The sequence below is a fragment of the Nannospalax galili genome, unplaced genomic scaffold (genome assembly GCF_000622305.1).
Source record: "Nannospalax galili isolate Female #2095 unplaced genomic scaffold, S.galili_v1.0 scaffold34, whole genome shotgun sequence".
In the NCBI taxonomy this organism is placed as follows: Eukaryota; Metazoa; Chordata; class Mammalia; order Rodentia; family Spalacidae; genus Nannospalax; species Nannospalax galili.
In genome coordinates, this window is record NW_008338996.1 from 6,450,911 (window position 1) to 6,469,973 (window position 19,063).

Sequence of the window (19,063 nt, forward strand, 5' to 3'; positions counted from 1 at the left end):
CTTTTGGCAGTGTTTATAATAACAAATAGCTACAAACAGCCAACATGCCCATCAATAAAAATTAGTTAAAAGCATTATGGTACATTTGTACTGTGAAATTCCAAATAACCATTTAAAGAACAGATCTATAACTTGCTGGCTTGAAAAAATTCTAGTAACACTAGTTACAAACGCATGTCTCATGAAAATGTACAGTGAATTTTTTTATTATGAGCCTATAATTAATTGTATGAACCTGTCTGTATTATATGTGTATTCATACAAAAATATATGTGATTACATGCATTGAAATCACCCAAGTAAAATGTGCAACATAGTACTGATGACCAGTGTTACAGAAAGTGTAGACTGGGAAATAAAAGCTTTCCCATTTTATTCTACAATCTTAGAAACTGTTTACACATTTACAACACAAATATATTTAGTCACAGAGGCACAGGCATTTGTGTATATGGGTGAATGGAGAGAGAGAGAGAGAGAGAGAGAGAGAGAGAGAGAGAGAGCAAGAGAGAGCTGTGCCAAGCACAGGGCTGTGTCTCCAAAAGATAAAATCTAGCCACTTTAACAAGCAAACTACCTCTTCGTGTTTACTGGGACCCTCCTGGGATTAGACTTTTAGCAGTACTTTTCCTATGCTTCTACTTCCGTATTTACCTGCGCTTTAACTGTGTTGAGAGGATTTACTTATACTTAATATATGTACAAAAGGTGGGGGGAAGAGAATAGACTTTATCAAGAATCCTAAACAGGGCCTCTTTCTAGGAACTTTGTGCTATACTTTGGGCAGGAAGTTGTGACCCTTAAAAGCTAAATCATGGCTTCAATGCAGTACACTGGGGGACCAGAGGGAAAGAAGGAGACAGACAGCTTGCTTTATGCATGGGAAGTTCTTGACTTTTCACCAGAACGATCTTGGGTCAAGTTTTCAGCTTGACTTGTTTGTTTTCTGCTTTTAGTTGGGCCTTGTATTTCTAGCATCTATCAGCTACTAGTCCTAGCAACTCGGGGACAGTTTCTATCCAAACTATTCCACAGTGCCTAACATGTACTATGAATTCCTAAGTCTTTCTGCAGTCAGATATGAAGGTTTTGACTATCATTTGAAGGAAAGGCAAATAAAACAGTGCATGGTATATGAATTCTTAAATAATGACTCTAGCAGATCATATCATGTAAGCAGAAAAGACTGGATTTGGAGAGGACTAGAGTGGGAAAAGATGCTGTTACTAAACAGACCTGAATTTGAGCAGAAGTTTTGCCCCTCCGGTAATACATTTCATTTTTGAATCCTTATTTCATTAATATATGTAATAGGGATGATGATATTAATGTTATTCATTACTAGAAAATGAGTATGCAAACTATCCAGTGGGTAGGAGATGCTCAGTACATAGAAACACCTCCATTATTGTTATTTTGCTAGGTGCTTTACAATCTTTTTGTAGTCAATATCTTGTGTGACCTCATGGTCTCATAGTGAATTCCCATCAGCTGAAAAGGCTTACTCCCCAAGGGCCAAAGAAGCCAGGTGCCTTTCTCATGTTCATACAGGCCACACAAAGCAAAGAAGACATTTGTGTGCGTCCCTCCAATTGTCCTGCCTATTCGCTTGTCTGATTGTTCATTTATGCACAGCTGCTTGTATCTACCCACCAAAGAAGCGTAAAAGGGAACATACTTATAAGTTTCTGGATTAATTTTTGAGTTTGGAGACCTCTGCTCCCTTCTCCCTACTTTTCCTCCACCTCAGTGCCCTGTATGTGTCTATAAAATTCCTCTCCCACTCCAAACATCTCCTCGTTCTGATGCCTGTTTGGTCCACAGAGGAGCCCAACCCTGCTTCAAAAGCATGTCCAGGGCTCCTCTTGCTATCAGGTATTGAGAGACCAACAGAGATTGCTAACAGCAATAGCTGAGCAGAGGTGGTTTCTGCTGCTGTGTGTGATGCCCATGATCCTGGAAGGGTCACATCTGCTACAAGGGCTATAAAAACCTTGTTTCTGCTTCAGAATTCAACCTTGGTTGATGGATACACTGGGAATAGATTCTTGTTTGAGAAACTAGTTGATAATTTCCCATGAATTGGTCTGTCATGCTTTTTAAGTCTGTGTGTTCATAGAAAACTCTATTTAAATTTGCTTTGTGTGTGGATGTGCATGCTGCTGTCCCTCTCGACTTCTCTAAAAATGCCACAAATGACTATCCTTGAATTTAGCAATTTTCAGGATTAACATGCTTCTCTCTAGACACCTGTGCCCTAAATAGAGTCTGCCAGCATAGCTGTCGCCTTGCCTAAATTCTGACCTGTTTTCTAAGCAGAGGAAGGCCTGGTTTTAGGTCACCTCCAGTGGGGGCACCCAGGATGTGGCGCTAATTCTGATCTGTCCTGTCCTGCAGCTGTGTGGAAGAATACAAGTTGGCTCCTGATGGGAAATCCTGTCTAATGGTCTCAGATGTCTGTGAGGGCCCCAAGTGCCTCAAACCGGACTCCAAATTCAATGACACCCTTTTTGGAGAGATGTTACATGGTTACAACAACCGGACCCAGCATGTGAATCAAGGTCAAGTCTTCCAGATGACCTTCAGGTATGGATGGATCAGGCATTTGCACATTTGCAGTCACTAGAAGAAATCTGGGACTGGGGGAGGAAGGTATGGGCTGGATAGAACAGAGACGTATTATCTGGGCTCACTGATCCTCTCCCCCAAGGACAGGTAGAAGTCATCAAAATATATTCAGTCTAAACCCTTTTCCAGTGACCTAGCACTTGTTTGTCTCACCCTCTTATTTTTCGTCTATCCACATATTTTTAAATTCAATGTAAATCATCCTGTAAGTATGCTTAATGGAATTTTAGAAATTTTAATTAATCTTTCAGTCCACTGAAAGCTAAGTATCATATAGATGTTATTCAGGCATTTCAAAAGTAATGTCATTTAATGGAGTAGAAAACAAAAATCCTGTCACGCAGAAATACCCAGGGTCCCTATTTTCCTGAACACACCTAGAACACCTGTCTCCCTCTATACCCAGCTACTCCCTCTCTGTTCGTCTGTCTACAAGGTACACACACCTCAAATCTAGGTAGATCTGCTTGGAAGTTGCTTTTGTTGCTGCAGCAGCATGGGAAAGGCTTCTTTCCCTGTCAGTGATATGATAGTACATGGGTAATTAAAAGAAACATTCATTAAATGAGAAAGAACAAGACAACTTGTTTGAGCCATGTTACACAGAGAATCTGCATTCAGAACAGAAGTGAAGGGCTTCCTTGGACAACTGAAGAAACCAAGGTCATTCAGAAGAATAGCCTTGAATGGAATTTATTCAGACTTGCAAATCTGATGCTCCATATAACAGTGGTGTGAGCGGACTTGTTCCATGTCCAGAACTAGATTCCTTCAAAAAGATAAAATGCCTTATAAATTTAAACATTTTTGTTCATGAAAAAGAAATAAGCTATCATTTCAAAGCAGAGTCTCTCTTATCACCAAGGAACACAGAAGATAGAAGCAGCAAGTCCCCACCCCATCCATCATCTTATTAATAGTAGTGATCAATGTAGTAGGAATGCCAACATGGTTATCTTTAACTAAAAATCAATCTGTGCTAAACTCTCCCCACTATTTCTAATACCACCAACATTATCACTCTTCACTGCTATAATCATTATTCTGTTCACCACTATTACTGCTAATAATAGCAATGGCTGTTAATATTAATTCACCACATGCCTAGATTATCCTAGCACTACCAGTGTCCATTAACTTGTGTAACCCTCACAATGTTCCTGTGAAACAGAGGACATTGTGAGACTGCTATTATCACCTTACCACAAATGAGGAGCAATAATTTAAAGTAACTTTTAATAAACCTTCCCCCCAGGAAGAGGGCCAGGACAATTTAATTTTTGCTTATTAGAATCTTTTAAGGCAGAGTCTGAGCTTCCACTTTACAATTCAAAACTCAATGCCAAAAAGTTCGAGTGACTTTCTCAAAGTCAACATCCAGTGGCAAGTAGTGTCTAGACTCAGATGTAAGTCTGACTCAAAAGCTTTGCTCTTATCTTTTAATTTAAGATATCTCCTCATTTCCAATTTTAGAGACTAAGAATAGGAATGTGAATTACTTGAAAACATTTATTTTTTAGGTTATCACATGTTCTCTGAGCACCTCCCCTGTCCCAGGTACCATGCTGGTTATTGAGGGTACAATGGAAAATGACATGCCTGGTGTCAGATGTCTTGGTGCTTAGACATAGTTGAGAAGGGAATCTTATATATTTCCTTAATAAAACAGAGATAGAGGTTTTAAGAATACAATTAACAATGTGGTTTGAGCAGTTTTAAGTATGCTTCTGTTGGATTAGATAGTCAAACATTTTATGAAGGGTCTTTTAGCTAGTGCTTGGAAGAGAAGTAGGAGTCAGCACTTGAAAAGGTTTCAATGGGAGGTAATTGTTCTAAGAAAGGAATGCAGTTGATTGGTTTCAATGAATAAGAGTGAGGGCCATCAACAATAAGGGACAATGTGAGGACACAAATCTGAGGCAAGGGGCTTATAGGACAAGTTTTTTTATTGAATTGTTGTCTATTTCATACAGACTATCTCAATCAGTCCTAATCATCTTTATACTCCCTTCCCCACTGGAATCCTCCCATAGCTCTCCCCATTGGCATTCATGCATTCTGTCATTTATGTTAAGGCCTATTGTGTCAAGTTAATGTCACTAGACATTCCTTCAGTGCAAGTTCATCTATGGAGGTCTAGTCAGTCTATCAAGAGGCCCTTGCCTTAGGAAGATCAGCTGCTCCTCACCCAGCAGTAATCACTTGCCAGTATTTCTTCTGCTAAGATTTGTGTCTGCTGCCTATTTCCCCAGTTCTAGGCTGGGTTTTTGTCTGCTTGAGTTTGCATGGGACTTGTGCATGCTGACACCATTGCTGTACGTTCATATGAGCAGGGTCCCAGGAGATTGTAGGACTCTACTTCCATATGGTTATACACCTCCTCCCTGGCTCTTACAATCTTTCCTCTCCCTTTTCCACAATGGTCCCTGAGTCCTGGATGGGTGAAGTTTAATACAGGAGTTCTGTCCAAGGACCAGCATTCTGCAGACCCTTATTCTCTGTGCTTTAGCCATTTGTGACCTTTTAAGTTCCTGGCCCTCTGTCGCATGAGGGAGCTTCATTAATGAGAATCAAGGTGTTCAAGACCAATGACTGGAACAGCATATGACATTGGTCCAGTAGTGGCACTTTTATCTTGGAAATATTCAACAACTACCTAATTAGATTAAAAGCTCACTCAACGGGAGGAACTTGTGTGGTACCATAGGCATGGCCAGGTACACATGGCTGGAGAGGTCATGGATCTTGGTGAAGGCCCTAGGACTTCCATATCCCTAGACTAAAGTAATTTCTTACTATCTACAAAATATGTATCCTTATATTTACAGACAACTATCACAGTTGCCACTCATCAAAGAAGCTTCTTTTGCACCAGGCAGAGACTATTAGAGGGTACTACAACTAGTCACACACAGACATAGTCTGTGAATTGCCCAAGCCTAAGTGGCACATCTACAGTACAACCAAGTCTTTTTTCTAATGAGTGTGAGGGAACTCATAAATCATGAAAAGTTTAAGTATAGGAGTGTGCAGTGAATGAACTGCATTTTTCAACCCCAGTGGAGATCGTGCAGGAAGTAGGCTGCATGCAAGGGCCTGGAATAGGAATGTCAATAAGTGTGTGCTGTGGAAGCTCTATTGGCATGTGGGAGACTTCCATTTATGATGGAAATGATATTGGAGAGAAAAGGGATTTAAGGAGGGAATTGTGAGGTCCAGTGAATCGTTGTAACTGAAAGGAAGAGCTGAGGGAGAATTCAAGGATGATAGGCATGACTGGCAGCCGCAAAGTAATTTCTGACAGTCAGATCCTCTGATTCTCAGGTAGAGTCTCTTCACTGCATAGATGCTCAAGCCGATGCCAAAAGCAACGTCATTGGAAAATCCATGGAAGAAATTTAAGAACAGTGTAGATGAAGTGACTTAAAGCTGAGGTTCTACCAAGCTAGCTTTCCATAATTTTAATAGTCTGTGCAAGTGTCTTCTTGAGTATCATGATGGATAGAATAATGCTGCTTGTAATCCAAAAGAAAAAACAAATAAATTATGTCTTCCCTTTGAGGAAGGAATTTACAAGCATGAAAGATGACATGCACAATTGAAAAATAATAGCAAAATTTAATTTGCAAAGCAATATTCTAAGAAATGCCCATGCTTTCCAAAGAATTACCATGTGAAGCTTTTTGTAAGGAATTAGAAGACTGAAGAACATCTCTGAGGACAAGACATGGGAACCGGAGTTTCAAGTGGTGGCAAAGAACGGTGCCTCTTGGGAAAAAGCATAAAGTGAAAGGGGCATTTTCCTATCCAAGAAGAAGCCTGCAAAGGCCCTGACATATGGACACATAGGAAGAGAGTCAGGAAACAGATTCCAGGCACACCTGACTTCAAGGCTCAGTCCCATTCCTCGCAAGTATAAGTCCCGCCTCATTGTTAAAATGGAGTACTTTATCCAATATCAGTTGCTATGATAAGATAAGCACCTTTTTTCTTTTTTTTTTTCTTTTTTTTTACAGCACAGTCTTACTGTATAGTCCTGACTGGACTGTAACTCACTATGTAGATCAGGCTGGCCTTGGACTCACAAAGATCTGCCTGCCTCTGCCTCTCATGTGCTGGTATTAAAGGCATGTGGCACCACACCCAACATTTTGCATGATTTCTAAAAAATATTTTACCCATTTTAATTTTGTGTGTGAGTGTTTTGACTGCATGTGTATAAGAACATCACATGCATGCAATGCCTATGGACACCAGAAGAGGGTGCTGGATCCCCTGGAACTGGAGTTATGGACAGTTGTCAGCGACATGTTGATGTTGGGAACCTAATCTTGGCTCTCTGCAAAAGCAACAAGTGCTCTTAACCTCTGAGACATCTCTCCAGCCCCAGCACCTTGAGTGCTTGATTTCTCATGGTAAATACTAGAGTGTCTGACCTGTAGTAAACGTTCAAATGCAGTTCCCATTCTATTTTATGAAGATTAGCTTAATTTATAGGGAAGCCCCACATGGGCATAAAGATGTTGAACCCTAAAGGGACTTACCTGGGCTCACATTTTGCATAAAGGGAAAGAACATGATCATGAAGCAAACCATTGCATGACTGGTCCATGGCTTAAGAGCTAATTCTCAGCATGCACATCTTCCAACAGCAGATTCATCAGTAAGGAAAAGCATGGCTACCAAGAGTATCCAGGCTTAGATGGAGTTTTAGCTTTAAGCATTCTGCTCAATATTCCAAACCCTCCAATCTCATGTTTTCTCTCAATAGCCTTGTAATTAGCTTAATTTATAGGGAAGCCCCACATGGGCATAAAGATGTTGAACCCTAAAGGGACGGACTTACCTGGGCTCACATTTTGCATAAAGGGAAAGAACATGATCATGAAGCAAACCATTGCATGACTGGTCCATGGCTTAAGAGCTAATTCTCAGCATGCACATCTTCCAACAGCAGATTCATCAATAAGGAAAAGCATGGCTACCAAGAGTATCCAGGCTTAGATGGAGTTTTAGCTTTAAGCATTCTGCTCAATATTCCAAACCCTCCAATCTCATGTTTTCTCTCAATAGCCTTGTATTCCCTGGTCTGTTCATGGATGGGAACAGAGTGAACAAAGCAGGCTTTTCTTTTCTGATGACGGTTTCAAGATTTAGAGAACTCTCTGAACCATTTCTATATTAGAGAAATCCAGTCCATTCAGGCTTTCTCAATCTATGGCTTCAGTTAAACTTGTTTTATAATTATTTCCATCCCCAGATCGTGTCACCTCTTAGATCACAGGCTAAGTCAGCTTCCCTACTATGGGAAGGCAAGCGACTTCTGAAGAGTCACAATTGATTTTCTTCAAGTCTCCTTTCCGGAGCACCAGACAAGGAGGGAGGCAGGAGCTCTTTGTCTGCCACCACCCAGAAGGCCTGCAAGTTTTTCAGCATCAAAAGCAGTTTTCATTTCTCACCTCCTCCTCCTCCCTTCCCTTTCTCTTCCAAGCAATCTCCAGTCCAGCTTAGAGAGTAGCCAGCAGGCACTTCTACCAGCCGTCCTGCCATATGCTTCATTGCCTGAAAATTGCCTGGCCTTGGATATCCAAATCTCTACCAGCTACAGTCTTCATGTGACAGCAACAGGTCTGCCTTGTTCTCCTTTCTGCCCCTCTCTAGATGAACACACTAGCGACTCCTGATGAAAAAAAGACCCAGCTTTTCTTTTCTTCCCTTTAAAATTCCTGAAAGAGCAACCTTTGTTTTTATAAAATGCTTCAAATTTTAAAATTGTGAATAAGGCAAGTACTTAAAGATGGTCTAGTTCAGGCCTAACCTTTTGCTGCACAGATGAAGCGATACCTTGCCTGGGACTCAAGTGATTTGAGACTTCTCTGGGACTGAAAGTTACGCTCCTAACTCTCTAGCCATAGCTCTCCTTATTTCAAATTCTATATAAAGGGTATATGTTCCTTCTTCATATCCTGTATCATCATGTGGTAAGGACAGCTACACGATTCATCCCTACTCTCAATACAGAGGCAGAACCAGGTGCCATTGTGGAATGCCAGGTTCGGTACTAAGGAGATATCTTAAGCAAAGGCCACCAAATGAGGCTGCATGTTCAGGCTGTAGCATGTAGGCTGTAGCATCTCTCTGGGGAATGCAGACATAGAGATGTTTAGAATCTTAGGCCAGGACAAAGCCATGTACCACAGATGAATAGTAAACCCAGTGCACACCTTGAGACAGAAAGATACTCAGGGTATGAGTGATGAGAAAAGTATGTAGACGCAAAGCAGGGACACGGAAGGAAAAACAAAGGTGGAAGATAATAAAGAGCAAGTATAGTGATAATTAAATAATGGTACAAAGCTTTGCAAAGAGTTGGAGAACTACGGAAGCAGGCAGCAAACAGCGAGGGAGGAGGGGAAATGTGAAGGTTGGAAGGATCGAAAAAAGGACACAAAGTAATAGAGGAAGGACACTGAGTTCATTTGAAAGTCAAAATGGAGTCTTTTCCAAGGGAGGGAGGGAGAATTGCTTTAAGAGACTGGATGGTTCTCTGAGGGACATTAGGAGTCAGGTTCAAATGGACAGGAATGGGCATAAAAGCTTTTGGTAAAATGTCAAGTGCTGTGAAAATGTGGCAAGCTGATGATCTCACATCAGCATTGCTCCTAAACCCAGTGAGTGGTCAGACTTTCAGTTCTAATCCCTTTTGCTGAAGCATTGGTCTTAATGACCCAGGCAGGGTCGCTCTCAGATTCCCTTTCCCTTTGCTCTTGATCAGAGTGTGAATCAACAGACCTGTGAGAGTGAGATAAACTCATAAAGCTGATGGCATTTCACGGCTTTTGATTTGACTGTTTTTTCCCCTCCCTCCTTTTTTTAATCCATCCTACTCGATTCCTGTAAGGAAGAAGGTCAACTTGGGTCATAGCTTGTGGAGATTTAGATAAACATCAGTCAAGAACTATGATTGAGCCTGGAGTCTCAGAAATGACAGAAGAGTGGTTGCTTAAGAACAGGACCAAATAAATTACAATGGTAGATTTTCAAAAGTCGCTTCATCAAAAATAGGACAGTCATTCTGGTGACAGACATTTGCTCAGAAGCCTTCAAGAATGACCTACAGGGGACTCAAGCTCATGAGAGATTTACTAGAAAGGCACTTTCCAGTCTGATCTGCTTATCATATGTGCATATATAATGCAAGCGGAGACTTTTGGGTAAGACGTGGGATTTCAGGATTCTGCACCCACCACCCACACTTGGTGAGACAGAAGGCTCTCCTTAAGAATTTGTGGAAGCTGGTCATCGTTAGCTATGCTGACTGCACCCCACATGAGGAGACTGAGTCAGATCTGATGAAGTGGCCTCCAAAGCTGTTCAGAGCTGTTTTTTCTCATTCTTTCCTGGGAGATGGCTAATTACATATGCTATTTGTGGATCTTTCTTTTCTTCACCCTCTTTCCTTTTAAAAATTCTTTCACCATGTGTATAGCTTGCAAATGTCTTGTCTTATTCTACATAATACATCATTTGATTTTTCTAGTACCTAGGATGAAGTAGCCATTAATTAGATTTCATAAAAAGAAATGAATGTAGATTCAAATGCATTCGTTTGTGACTTGGAAACAAACAATTTTCAAACCTCAGTGATTTGGTAGGAAGATGGTGATGTGTTGATTGTACCACATTGCCCACAGAATGGCAGAGGTTTGAGTCATTCTGACATTTGGGCTGAGAGAAGAATCATCTTTCTGTGCTTTTGTGAACCTTATTGTAAGAGATGGCAGGCATGGAAGACTCCAACACCCAGAAATAGCGTTGATTTCATTCAGATTCCTGTACTAGAGACGGCTTTTGCCTGGGAGTCCTCCTTAGTTATAGAGTTGCCAGCCCTCTGTGGGCTATGAAACAGGTGCCAATTTCATTTAATTTTCATAACACCAGGAAGGACCCATTACTGCTACAGTTATTCCTAAATTAGATATGAAGGGAAACTTGAATCTCATAATGTCTTTCTAGAGTAGACAAGGGGATTTGGTTGTGACATAGTTACTGGAGTCAAAAAGCTGATTTTTTTCTCTCCTGTTTTAAAACCCTCTTATTAAGGTGTCATTGACATATTTGAAGCATAGATAATTGAATGTATATAATCAAGTTAGTTTGGAGGAAAGTAGTTACCAATGAAATCATCCCTATTATCTGTCCATCGCTTCCGAAATTATCTTCTGAGCTTATTATTCATTTATTTACTTATTTATTGTAAGGATGCCTGGCATAATAGCATATGTTGTGGAAAATGTTAAGTGTTCAATACAATTTGGAGGACTATCTGCTGTATGCTGCAAAGCAGAGCTCTTGAACGAATTTATCTCACATAAGCAAAACTTTGTACTCTTTATCCATCATCTCATTATTCCCTTCCACCAAGTCCCCATTCACTTTTAAGCTTCTGAGTCTGTTCCACAATTATCTACTGATGAACTTAGATTTAATTTTTTTAATAGTATTTTTGAGATTTTTCATACATGAATACTGGATTCACATCACTTCCCCTTCCTCTCCCTCTCCAACTTCCCACATACACTTCCTCTTCATTCTGTGACTTCTTTATTATTGTTACACATATATGTAATCTACTGAGTCTATTTAGTGTTGCTCAGATTCTCCTGCTCACAGCAGCCATTGATTGCCTGTAGTTCTTCATCTAGGAGTGAGACATTGTGAATTTCCCCCACCCGCATTGTCATGTCACCTGGTGGTGTCATTGTGTAGGTCATGTTTAGGCAACCATAGTTCTGAGAGTTCATGGGTACAGCTTCCTTGCCATGTCTAGAAGACAGTATCTAGTAGCTGGTGACCTGGTCCTCTGGCTCTTACAATCATTTTGCTCCCCACTTCCATGATTTCCCCTGAGCCTTAGATGTTACGGTTGCATTGTAGATATATTAATTGGGGCTGGGCACCCCACAGTTACCTAATCGCCACATTTTGACCAGTTGTGGATCTCTGTAATAGCCTCTCTCTGTGTCATAAAGAGAAGCTTCTATGATAAGCGGTGACAGCTAGACTTATTGTGGATATAAAGATAAGCATTTAAAACATACTTAGAAATTATATTAGTTTTTAAAAAATAGCAGTATTACATTCTCCTCTAGGGCCTATGGCCCCTCTAGCCGTAGGCATGAGGGGTCCTTAAGTTTAATCAGATTGCTATTCATTACCCACAATACAAAAGTGCCACTATTGTACCATTACATGTATTTTCGCAGGGCTAGTCATTGCTGTGATTTGGAGACTTCATAGCTGAAAAACTGTTGACTGTTTCTCATCTTTGTGGGCTTGCATAGCACCTTCTGATACTACGAGGGCTCTTCCTCAAAGAGCAGGTGTCCATGTCAGCTCCATCTCTATTCCTCCAAGTCCTGTGTCCAAAGTGTCTGTAGCCTTTCCATATACTGTCTTCGTTTTCTGATTCCAGGAACTAAGTTACAATCGAATTGCCTTGGCTCCTCTAGGAAGAACTTATAGAAGTCATATATCCCTCCATCTCCAAATTATGAAAAAATATTATAATCCATATCTATTCCTCTCTGTTGCCTCTTCTGTAAGTGGAAAAGGTCAGTGTAGTTTGTAGACAAAGCCAGAGCTGCTGGTCAGAGCTTTCTTTGTACTCAACCTGCACAGTCAGGGGCTTAGTGAAAACTTTCCTACTTGCCTAATCATAAGAACCACCTGAACCTGCAACAAGACCTTCCATTTTCTCCAGATAAGGGGTCAAGGCACACATTTCCAGTAGTATTTTCAGGCATTTGGGGATAATACTTTAAGAGATGAGGTTTGGAACACAAGTTCCAGCTTGTCCTTTGTCAACTGTATGAGCGTAGGTAGGCCGATTATTTCAGTGAGTCTCAGAATTTGAAGTAGAGTAATAATATCTGCTTCCTGCCAGTAGAATAATTGAATGAGATTGACCTTTGTTCCAAATTTGTTCCAAGTCTAAAAGAAGATCAAAAGACAATTTAGGTACAGATTCCCCTTTAGTTCTGTGTGGTTTTGTTGCAGGAACTAGACCCTGTTCCAGGCTGGAGTGTTTGGTGCTCCCGTGAATGCTGTGTGGCTTTGAAAAAATCTCATTATGATCCTCAAGATCTAATTTGTGTCCCCAAATATCCTGCAGTATGAGTCCATTCCCTGGAACCTAGCTACCCAACTAAGAGTCACATCCTTGAAAGAGACTGACTCTCCCCTTCCCAGTGCCCTTGGTTGCCAATAGTTCCTCAGGTAGGGCTGAGGTTTCTTACCCACTTCCCCACATCTATGCTGGGATTTTGTCTGGTTTGAGCTGCCATGGAACTTGTGTACGCTGTCACCATCACTGGGAGTTATATGAGTATCTGAGCAGCTGTCTGGAAAACTCTATTTCCACATGTCTGGAAGCTCTATTTCTCTTGTTCTTACAATCTTTCCACCTACTCTTCTACAATGATCCCTGAGTCTTGCATGGCAGAAGTCTGATTTAAGTATTCTATTTAGAGATAAGTGCTTTGTTGCCTCTTGTTCTCTGTACTTTGACCAGTTGAGAGTTTCTGTGTTAAGCAGCATCTGCTGCTTAAGATTCTCTGGTGAGCATCAATGGATGCATTAATCCATGAATATAACAATCTGTCATTAGGAGTCAGTTTAATACCGTATCTGTTTAGAAGAAAACTAGTGTTAGGCTCTCCCCTGTACTCTGTTATCTGTCTAGCTTCAGGTTTCTAGGCCTGATATCAATGTCAGGTATGGGCTCCATCTGATAAAACAGGCCTTAAATTCAATTTGAAAGTGGTTGCTTACTCCAATAATATTCATGCCACTATTGCACACATGTACCTATCTTGTCAGACCAGTTGCCATTATAGAAAACATGCTTTTTAAAAGAAAATTGCATTCCTCTAAATTCTGTTTCTGTGATGGTGCCAGGTTCATCCTATCAGCTCTCAAATTCTACCCCCCAACACACACATTAAATGATTAGAGTATTGGATGAAATTGCCAGGGTAGAGGCAGAAATGTTCCTCTGTGCTGTGTGTACCTGTGGGAGGAAGAGAGTTGAGCTTGCTGGCATGATGGTTGGAAAGAACAGAAGTCCAGGATGACCTTGTTTAGAAAAAACAAAAAACAAAAAACTCCAGTATGTTATATCACCTGCGACCCTTTTGCTTCTGTGTGAATGATTTACAGTGAAGTACATCTAATTGCGAATGTGAGACTCAGAATATGTTTTGGGTGAAATCTGATATTGGACAGAGATAGTTTTTCTCTCCACTCCAGCATGATATTAACAGTATTAGATGATTAGTGTAACAAAGACATGGGGTACTAGGAGAGGAGCTCCACCCAGAGGGAAGCTGGTTGGGCCGCACATGCCTTACCTCCTGCTTTTCCTGGTTTCCTTTCACTATTAGTAACTCATTACATCCTTCTCAGATCCCTTTCTTAATTCCTTTTATCACTGATACTATAAAAACATTTTTCTACTATTTTCAAAGCCTGTCTATGTGGACATGTAGAGACTAAGTGATTATCACACATTTTTCTTCTTCTATTTTTTCTGTTTTGTGGTTGTTAGTATTGAACTCAGGGTCCTTTGAATGCTAGGCAGGTGCTACACCGCTAAGCTGGCTGACTATCATAATTCGTATACAAGAAGATAAGGTGGGAGGCATAAAACATGGTGTACTATCCAAAGTCACATAACCTGTATGCAATGAAAGTAGAATTCAGGTTCGCCCTCTTAACCACCCTGCAGTCTCCAGATCGTGTGTGTGTGTGTGTGTGTGTGTGTGGAGAATGACATTGGGGAGTCAGGGAATTGCAATGTATTTTTAAGTAATACCCCCTGATCTTTTCCCTATTTAAAGTGAGACAAAAAATAAAAAAAGATCTGATTTAATTTAAAGGTTTATTCTTAATGTGTGCATCTCTCAATATACCAAATGTGGTCATTTTGTGAAGAAACCAAATTATGCATAGTATATTTCAAGTGTTCTCCAACTAACCTAAAAGTACATTTCCAGTCTGTAAAAGGCACTAAAACAACAAAATCAACAAGGTCTATTTCACATCCCCACACAGTCCTCCTCCCCTCTTCCAGTTTTGTTTTAGATAGCCTGGCTTCAAAATCCCTGACTATGCATTTTTCTAGGAGGGGAAGCCTCTCTGAGTCATTGAGACATCTGAAGCAGAGACAATTTTTGAAGAAGCACGATTTCATTACACTCAACTGCAGGCAGTAACTCAGACCGGTCTAAGTACTCAGAAGGAAAAGTCCATAGGGAACCTACTGAACAGATAAGGATAGATTGTAATTAGCACAGTAATTGTAATTAGCAGAGCAATTGTAATTAGCACAGTGATTGTTTGTTCATAATGGGTGCTTCCAAAGTGACTCCAGGCAGTTTGTTCTCTTAAGTATCTTCTGCCATTTCCCCCATGATCTTGTTTACACTGCGAATGCTCTAATGTGCTTAGCAATCTCTTTTATAAATAAAAACTTCAAAGGTACAAGCTAGGCCACTCCCTGGCCAAGCACTATGCATCTGTAGTTAATGGGGTCCACTGCACTGAAAGGCAACATTGGTACCTTACTCTTTGAAGAAATCACAACTTGGCAGTCATTTGTTATTGTTATTGCCTTATTAATTATGAGATGAAATGGACTGATGCCAAAGGAATAAACAAGGTCAGAGGTTCCAGCCATGGCTTTTCCATTTATTTTCATTTCTTAGAATATGTTGTTGACTATCTGTTACTTGTTGGGCTGTGTTAAGAACTGGGAATGAAAAGATGAAGATGATAGTCAAGGGCCCGTTTCTTACGTAGAAGGACCAATCGCTTCCACCAAAGCTCGATTTGCCTTGTGAAGATGAAAGAGTTAATGGATCACATTGTAGCCCCATCTTAGTTGTGGGAGAGCAGCAGGGAAGGGATGTTGAGAGTGAGACCCAAAAGTTCCAGTAGCTTCTAGGTATGTGGGAGAATGGTCCAGACAAGTAACCAAACAGGGGGCCTGAAGACAACATCAGTTAAGTGGATCAAGAAAAGGGTTGAGGCAGGGGCTGGAGATGGAGTTCAGCCGGAGAGTGTGAGCTTAGTGCAAAAAAGGTACTGGGTTCAAACTCCATTAAGGAGGAGAAGAGGAGAGGGATAATGGTGTTGGTGTTGGTGTTGGTGGTGATGATGATGATGATGATGATGATGACATTGGCAGGGAGATGGGACTGTAGAGCTAATTAAACCAAAACAGGGGATAGGTATTCAATCAGGAAGAGGCATTTAGGCACCAGCATAAGGGAACTATCACTAACTATAAGACTGGATAGGACTTAATAATATTCTGAGCCTCAGTTTATTCACCATTAAATCAGAGGACATAGCAGTCCCTATCTTATAGAAGAATAATGGGGATGTAATGAGAAAAATAGGTTAAAATGCTTCCTAAAGATGTGCAAATGTTAGTGACATTTTCCTAGCACAATTCAAGGATCTGTGAGATACAGCTTATTCAAAAATGGTGCATTGTCGTGTATATTCTGTCACATTTGAGATTATGTGAGATGCAAATTCAGCAGCATCATTTGCTTTGTGTTCCTTCCTGAGAAATGAAAAGGTCTATTCTAAGCTCCCACTAATAAGCCTACGCATGTATATTCAGAAAATTAATTTTTAGGGAAATATTTCCATTTCAGGGAGATGCTCTGAATAGAAATGTATTTAGTAACAATTCCAATGAAAGATAGGATCACAGTATATTGGATGTAAATTAATACAGAAAACTCCAAGGGCAGTGGCTAGGGTTTTATGTAACATCACCCCTGAATAATCACTATTAATGATAATCTTGTGGAATATCTCAAAGGTGACTTTTAAGGGTCCAAAATGAGCATTAGTTTTTATGTCACATGTGATTCTCAGTGGAGCCAACGTAGGCAGTTAATTAGCAGGCACAAGGCAAGAGCCAAACCTGCAAGCTTTTGGGTTGCCCAGGGCTGGTTAATTCAGATCCTAACTTGTGACTGAGTCAGTCAGCCCATGTCGCCATTCTCTCTCAAGGTCTCCCTGACCTTGAAGCTTCTTCAGCTTCTTTCAGATGCTTTCCAGAGTAGGAGAAAAGAAAGCCAAAGAAGGAACTGGTCTTCCTTGCCTTCTCCTTGTTCAGAGAACCGGGGTTCCTCAGAATGATGTCCCTGTAAACTTCTACTCGTTCTTTGACTGCATTCATTTTTTTTTTTTTTTTTTTTTTTTTGCAGACCCAGCCATTAGGAACCATAAACCCAGAGGCCATTCAGACATTCTACATCTCTGTTTGAGAAGGGGCAGGGGATAACATAGCCTGAAAATTAAGCAAAACTGCAATTAAATTCTCTTTCAGCTTTGAAATCCAACCAATAAATAAACATGTTCCATGTTTTAGGGATTCAAGGTGAACAAAACTTGAATCTAAAACTCTAGTTAAAAGGAAAAGAATATGCTACCTTTGAGTGTCAACCCAGTGTGTGTATCTTATTTTTTTTTCCATGTTATAACCCCATACCTCTTGAGCAAAGTTAAATGAAGGTTGAATTTTTCCCAGTGAGAGTTCAGTATTAAAGGTTATACTTTTGTTGGGTGGATTCAATTAAAGGGCCACAGTCAATCCAATGACTAAGGTGTCTTTACCTACCAAAGAACACTGAGAACGTGTAGTATAAGTAGACTTAGTAATCATTCGGAGATAAAGAAACTCAGTGAAGTCTGGTGACTTGCTTGTAGTCATACATGGCTAGTGTCAGAGCCTTGCTTACCCAGATTTTTCTGAAGCTTGGATGACCTCTATATCATAATGTATCTCTCTCACCCCACGTGGATAGGATATATGTTGTGTATTACATATTATATATTTTTATTTTAATTGGAAAATAGTACTTGCGTATATTTATTTACCACATTGTGATGTTTTGATATATGTGTGTATATGCACTAACGAATGATTAAATCAAGCTAATTAACATATCCACATATTTAATCATCTTACTTATATTGAGAATGTTTAAAAAGTTCTTTAAGGAGCTGGATAAATGGCTGTTAGTAGTTTGAATCCCTAATACCCATGCAAAAAGCTGAACACAGAAACATCTGTAATCCAAGTGCTGGGAAAGCAGAAGCAGGAGGATTCCAGGGGTTGCTGTCGAGCCAGTCAGGCTGAAAAGGTGATCTCCAGGTTCAAAGAGACTGTGTCTCAAAGCAACACAGTGCAGAGCAACAGAAGAATAGCATCCAATGTCAATCTCTACCCTCTACACACACATGTGTGCTCATTTGCACACATATATACATATGCATACAGTATACACACACACACACACAAAAGATCCTTTCCAAATTAATTTTGAAACATTGATAATGATGTTCCATGATGGCTTCTGCCTGAGATTCTGTACCCCTTGACCAACACCTTGCTTTTCTGATCTCCTTACTCTTACCCCTACATCTGGGGATCACCACTGTGCTTTCCACCATCTGTTAAGATTCTAAGTTTAAAAGTCAGATGAAACTTTTTTTCTTTCTGATTATGGCTTGTTACACTTAGTGTCAAATCCTCCATGTTCACATAAGGTTATTTTTGTAATTAATCATACTTATTTTGAGCAATCTTAGATTAGTAGGTAAAGCAATATAGTATGGAGAATTCCCAAACACTCTTTCCCAGTTTCTCTTAGTATACTCATATAGCATTATTATTCTAGTAAGGAATAAATATTGACTTATTATTGCTAGCTCTTCTATACTTCAAATTCTCTTAGTTTTACTGAACATCCCTTTTCTAATCTAGCAATCAACTGTCAAAACAAACATTGCCCTTAACAATGTTAAACAGAGAAAAGATTTATTCAGTGCTATGGCAAGATCTGAATAAATCTGTTGGGATAAAGGGTAGAAGGGTTTTTAAATGCTGAAGTGAGGCAATGGAAAACTACTGGAAGACACGAGGAGAAGATTGAATGAGACGTGCCCAGCGCACCCCAGTGAGTTATTCTCATCTTTGCAAATGTATTCTCTGTGATTAGACCATCTGTGTTTGCTAATTGGCGCCCATGGAAGTTAGACTTTCACCTTCCCACAGAGCCTGGGCAACCGGGTTCTTATTTCCTTGATGATTTCAGTTTAAAGAGATGGCGCCCACTTCCTTGAGAAACACAGTCTCTTGGTTATAAAACTACCAAGAAGTTTTACTTTTAAAGGGGCAAAGAATTTACAAATGTTTCTAAAAGTGCTCTAAGAATAGATTAGGCCAGGGACGCCTAGCCTTGAAGAAGCTCATCAGGAGTAGAGTCCAGTGCTGGGGCCAACCTGGCCACCAATTTGTGCATAGCAATCTGTTCCCCAGGCTCATCTTAGTTGTGATAGTCTAGTTGGC

General features: G+C 40.2%; 1 protein-coding gene across 6 annotated transcripts in view; it reads left to right on the forward strand.

Annotated features, from left to right (window-relative positions):
• Positions 1-19,063, forward strand: part of Astn2 (astrotactin 2) — a 1,043,712-nt gene that overhangs the window by 652,968 nt on the left and 371,681 nt on the right. For all 6 annotated transcript variants that reach the window (XM_008833484.3, XM_029563720.1, XM_029563721.1 and 3 more), the window contains one exon: positions 2,398-2,586. In XM_008833484.3, the coding sequence (XP_008831706.1) occupies positions 2,398-2,586 (189 nt within the window). The remainder of the gene's footprint in view (positions 1-2,397; positions 2,587-19,063) is intronic.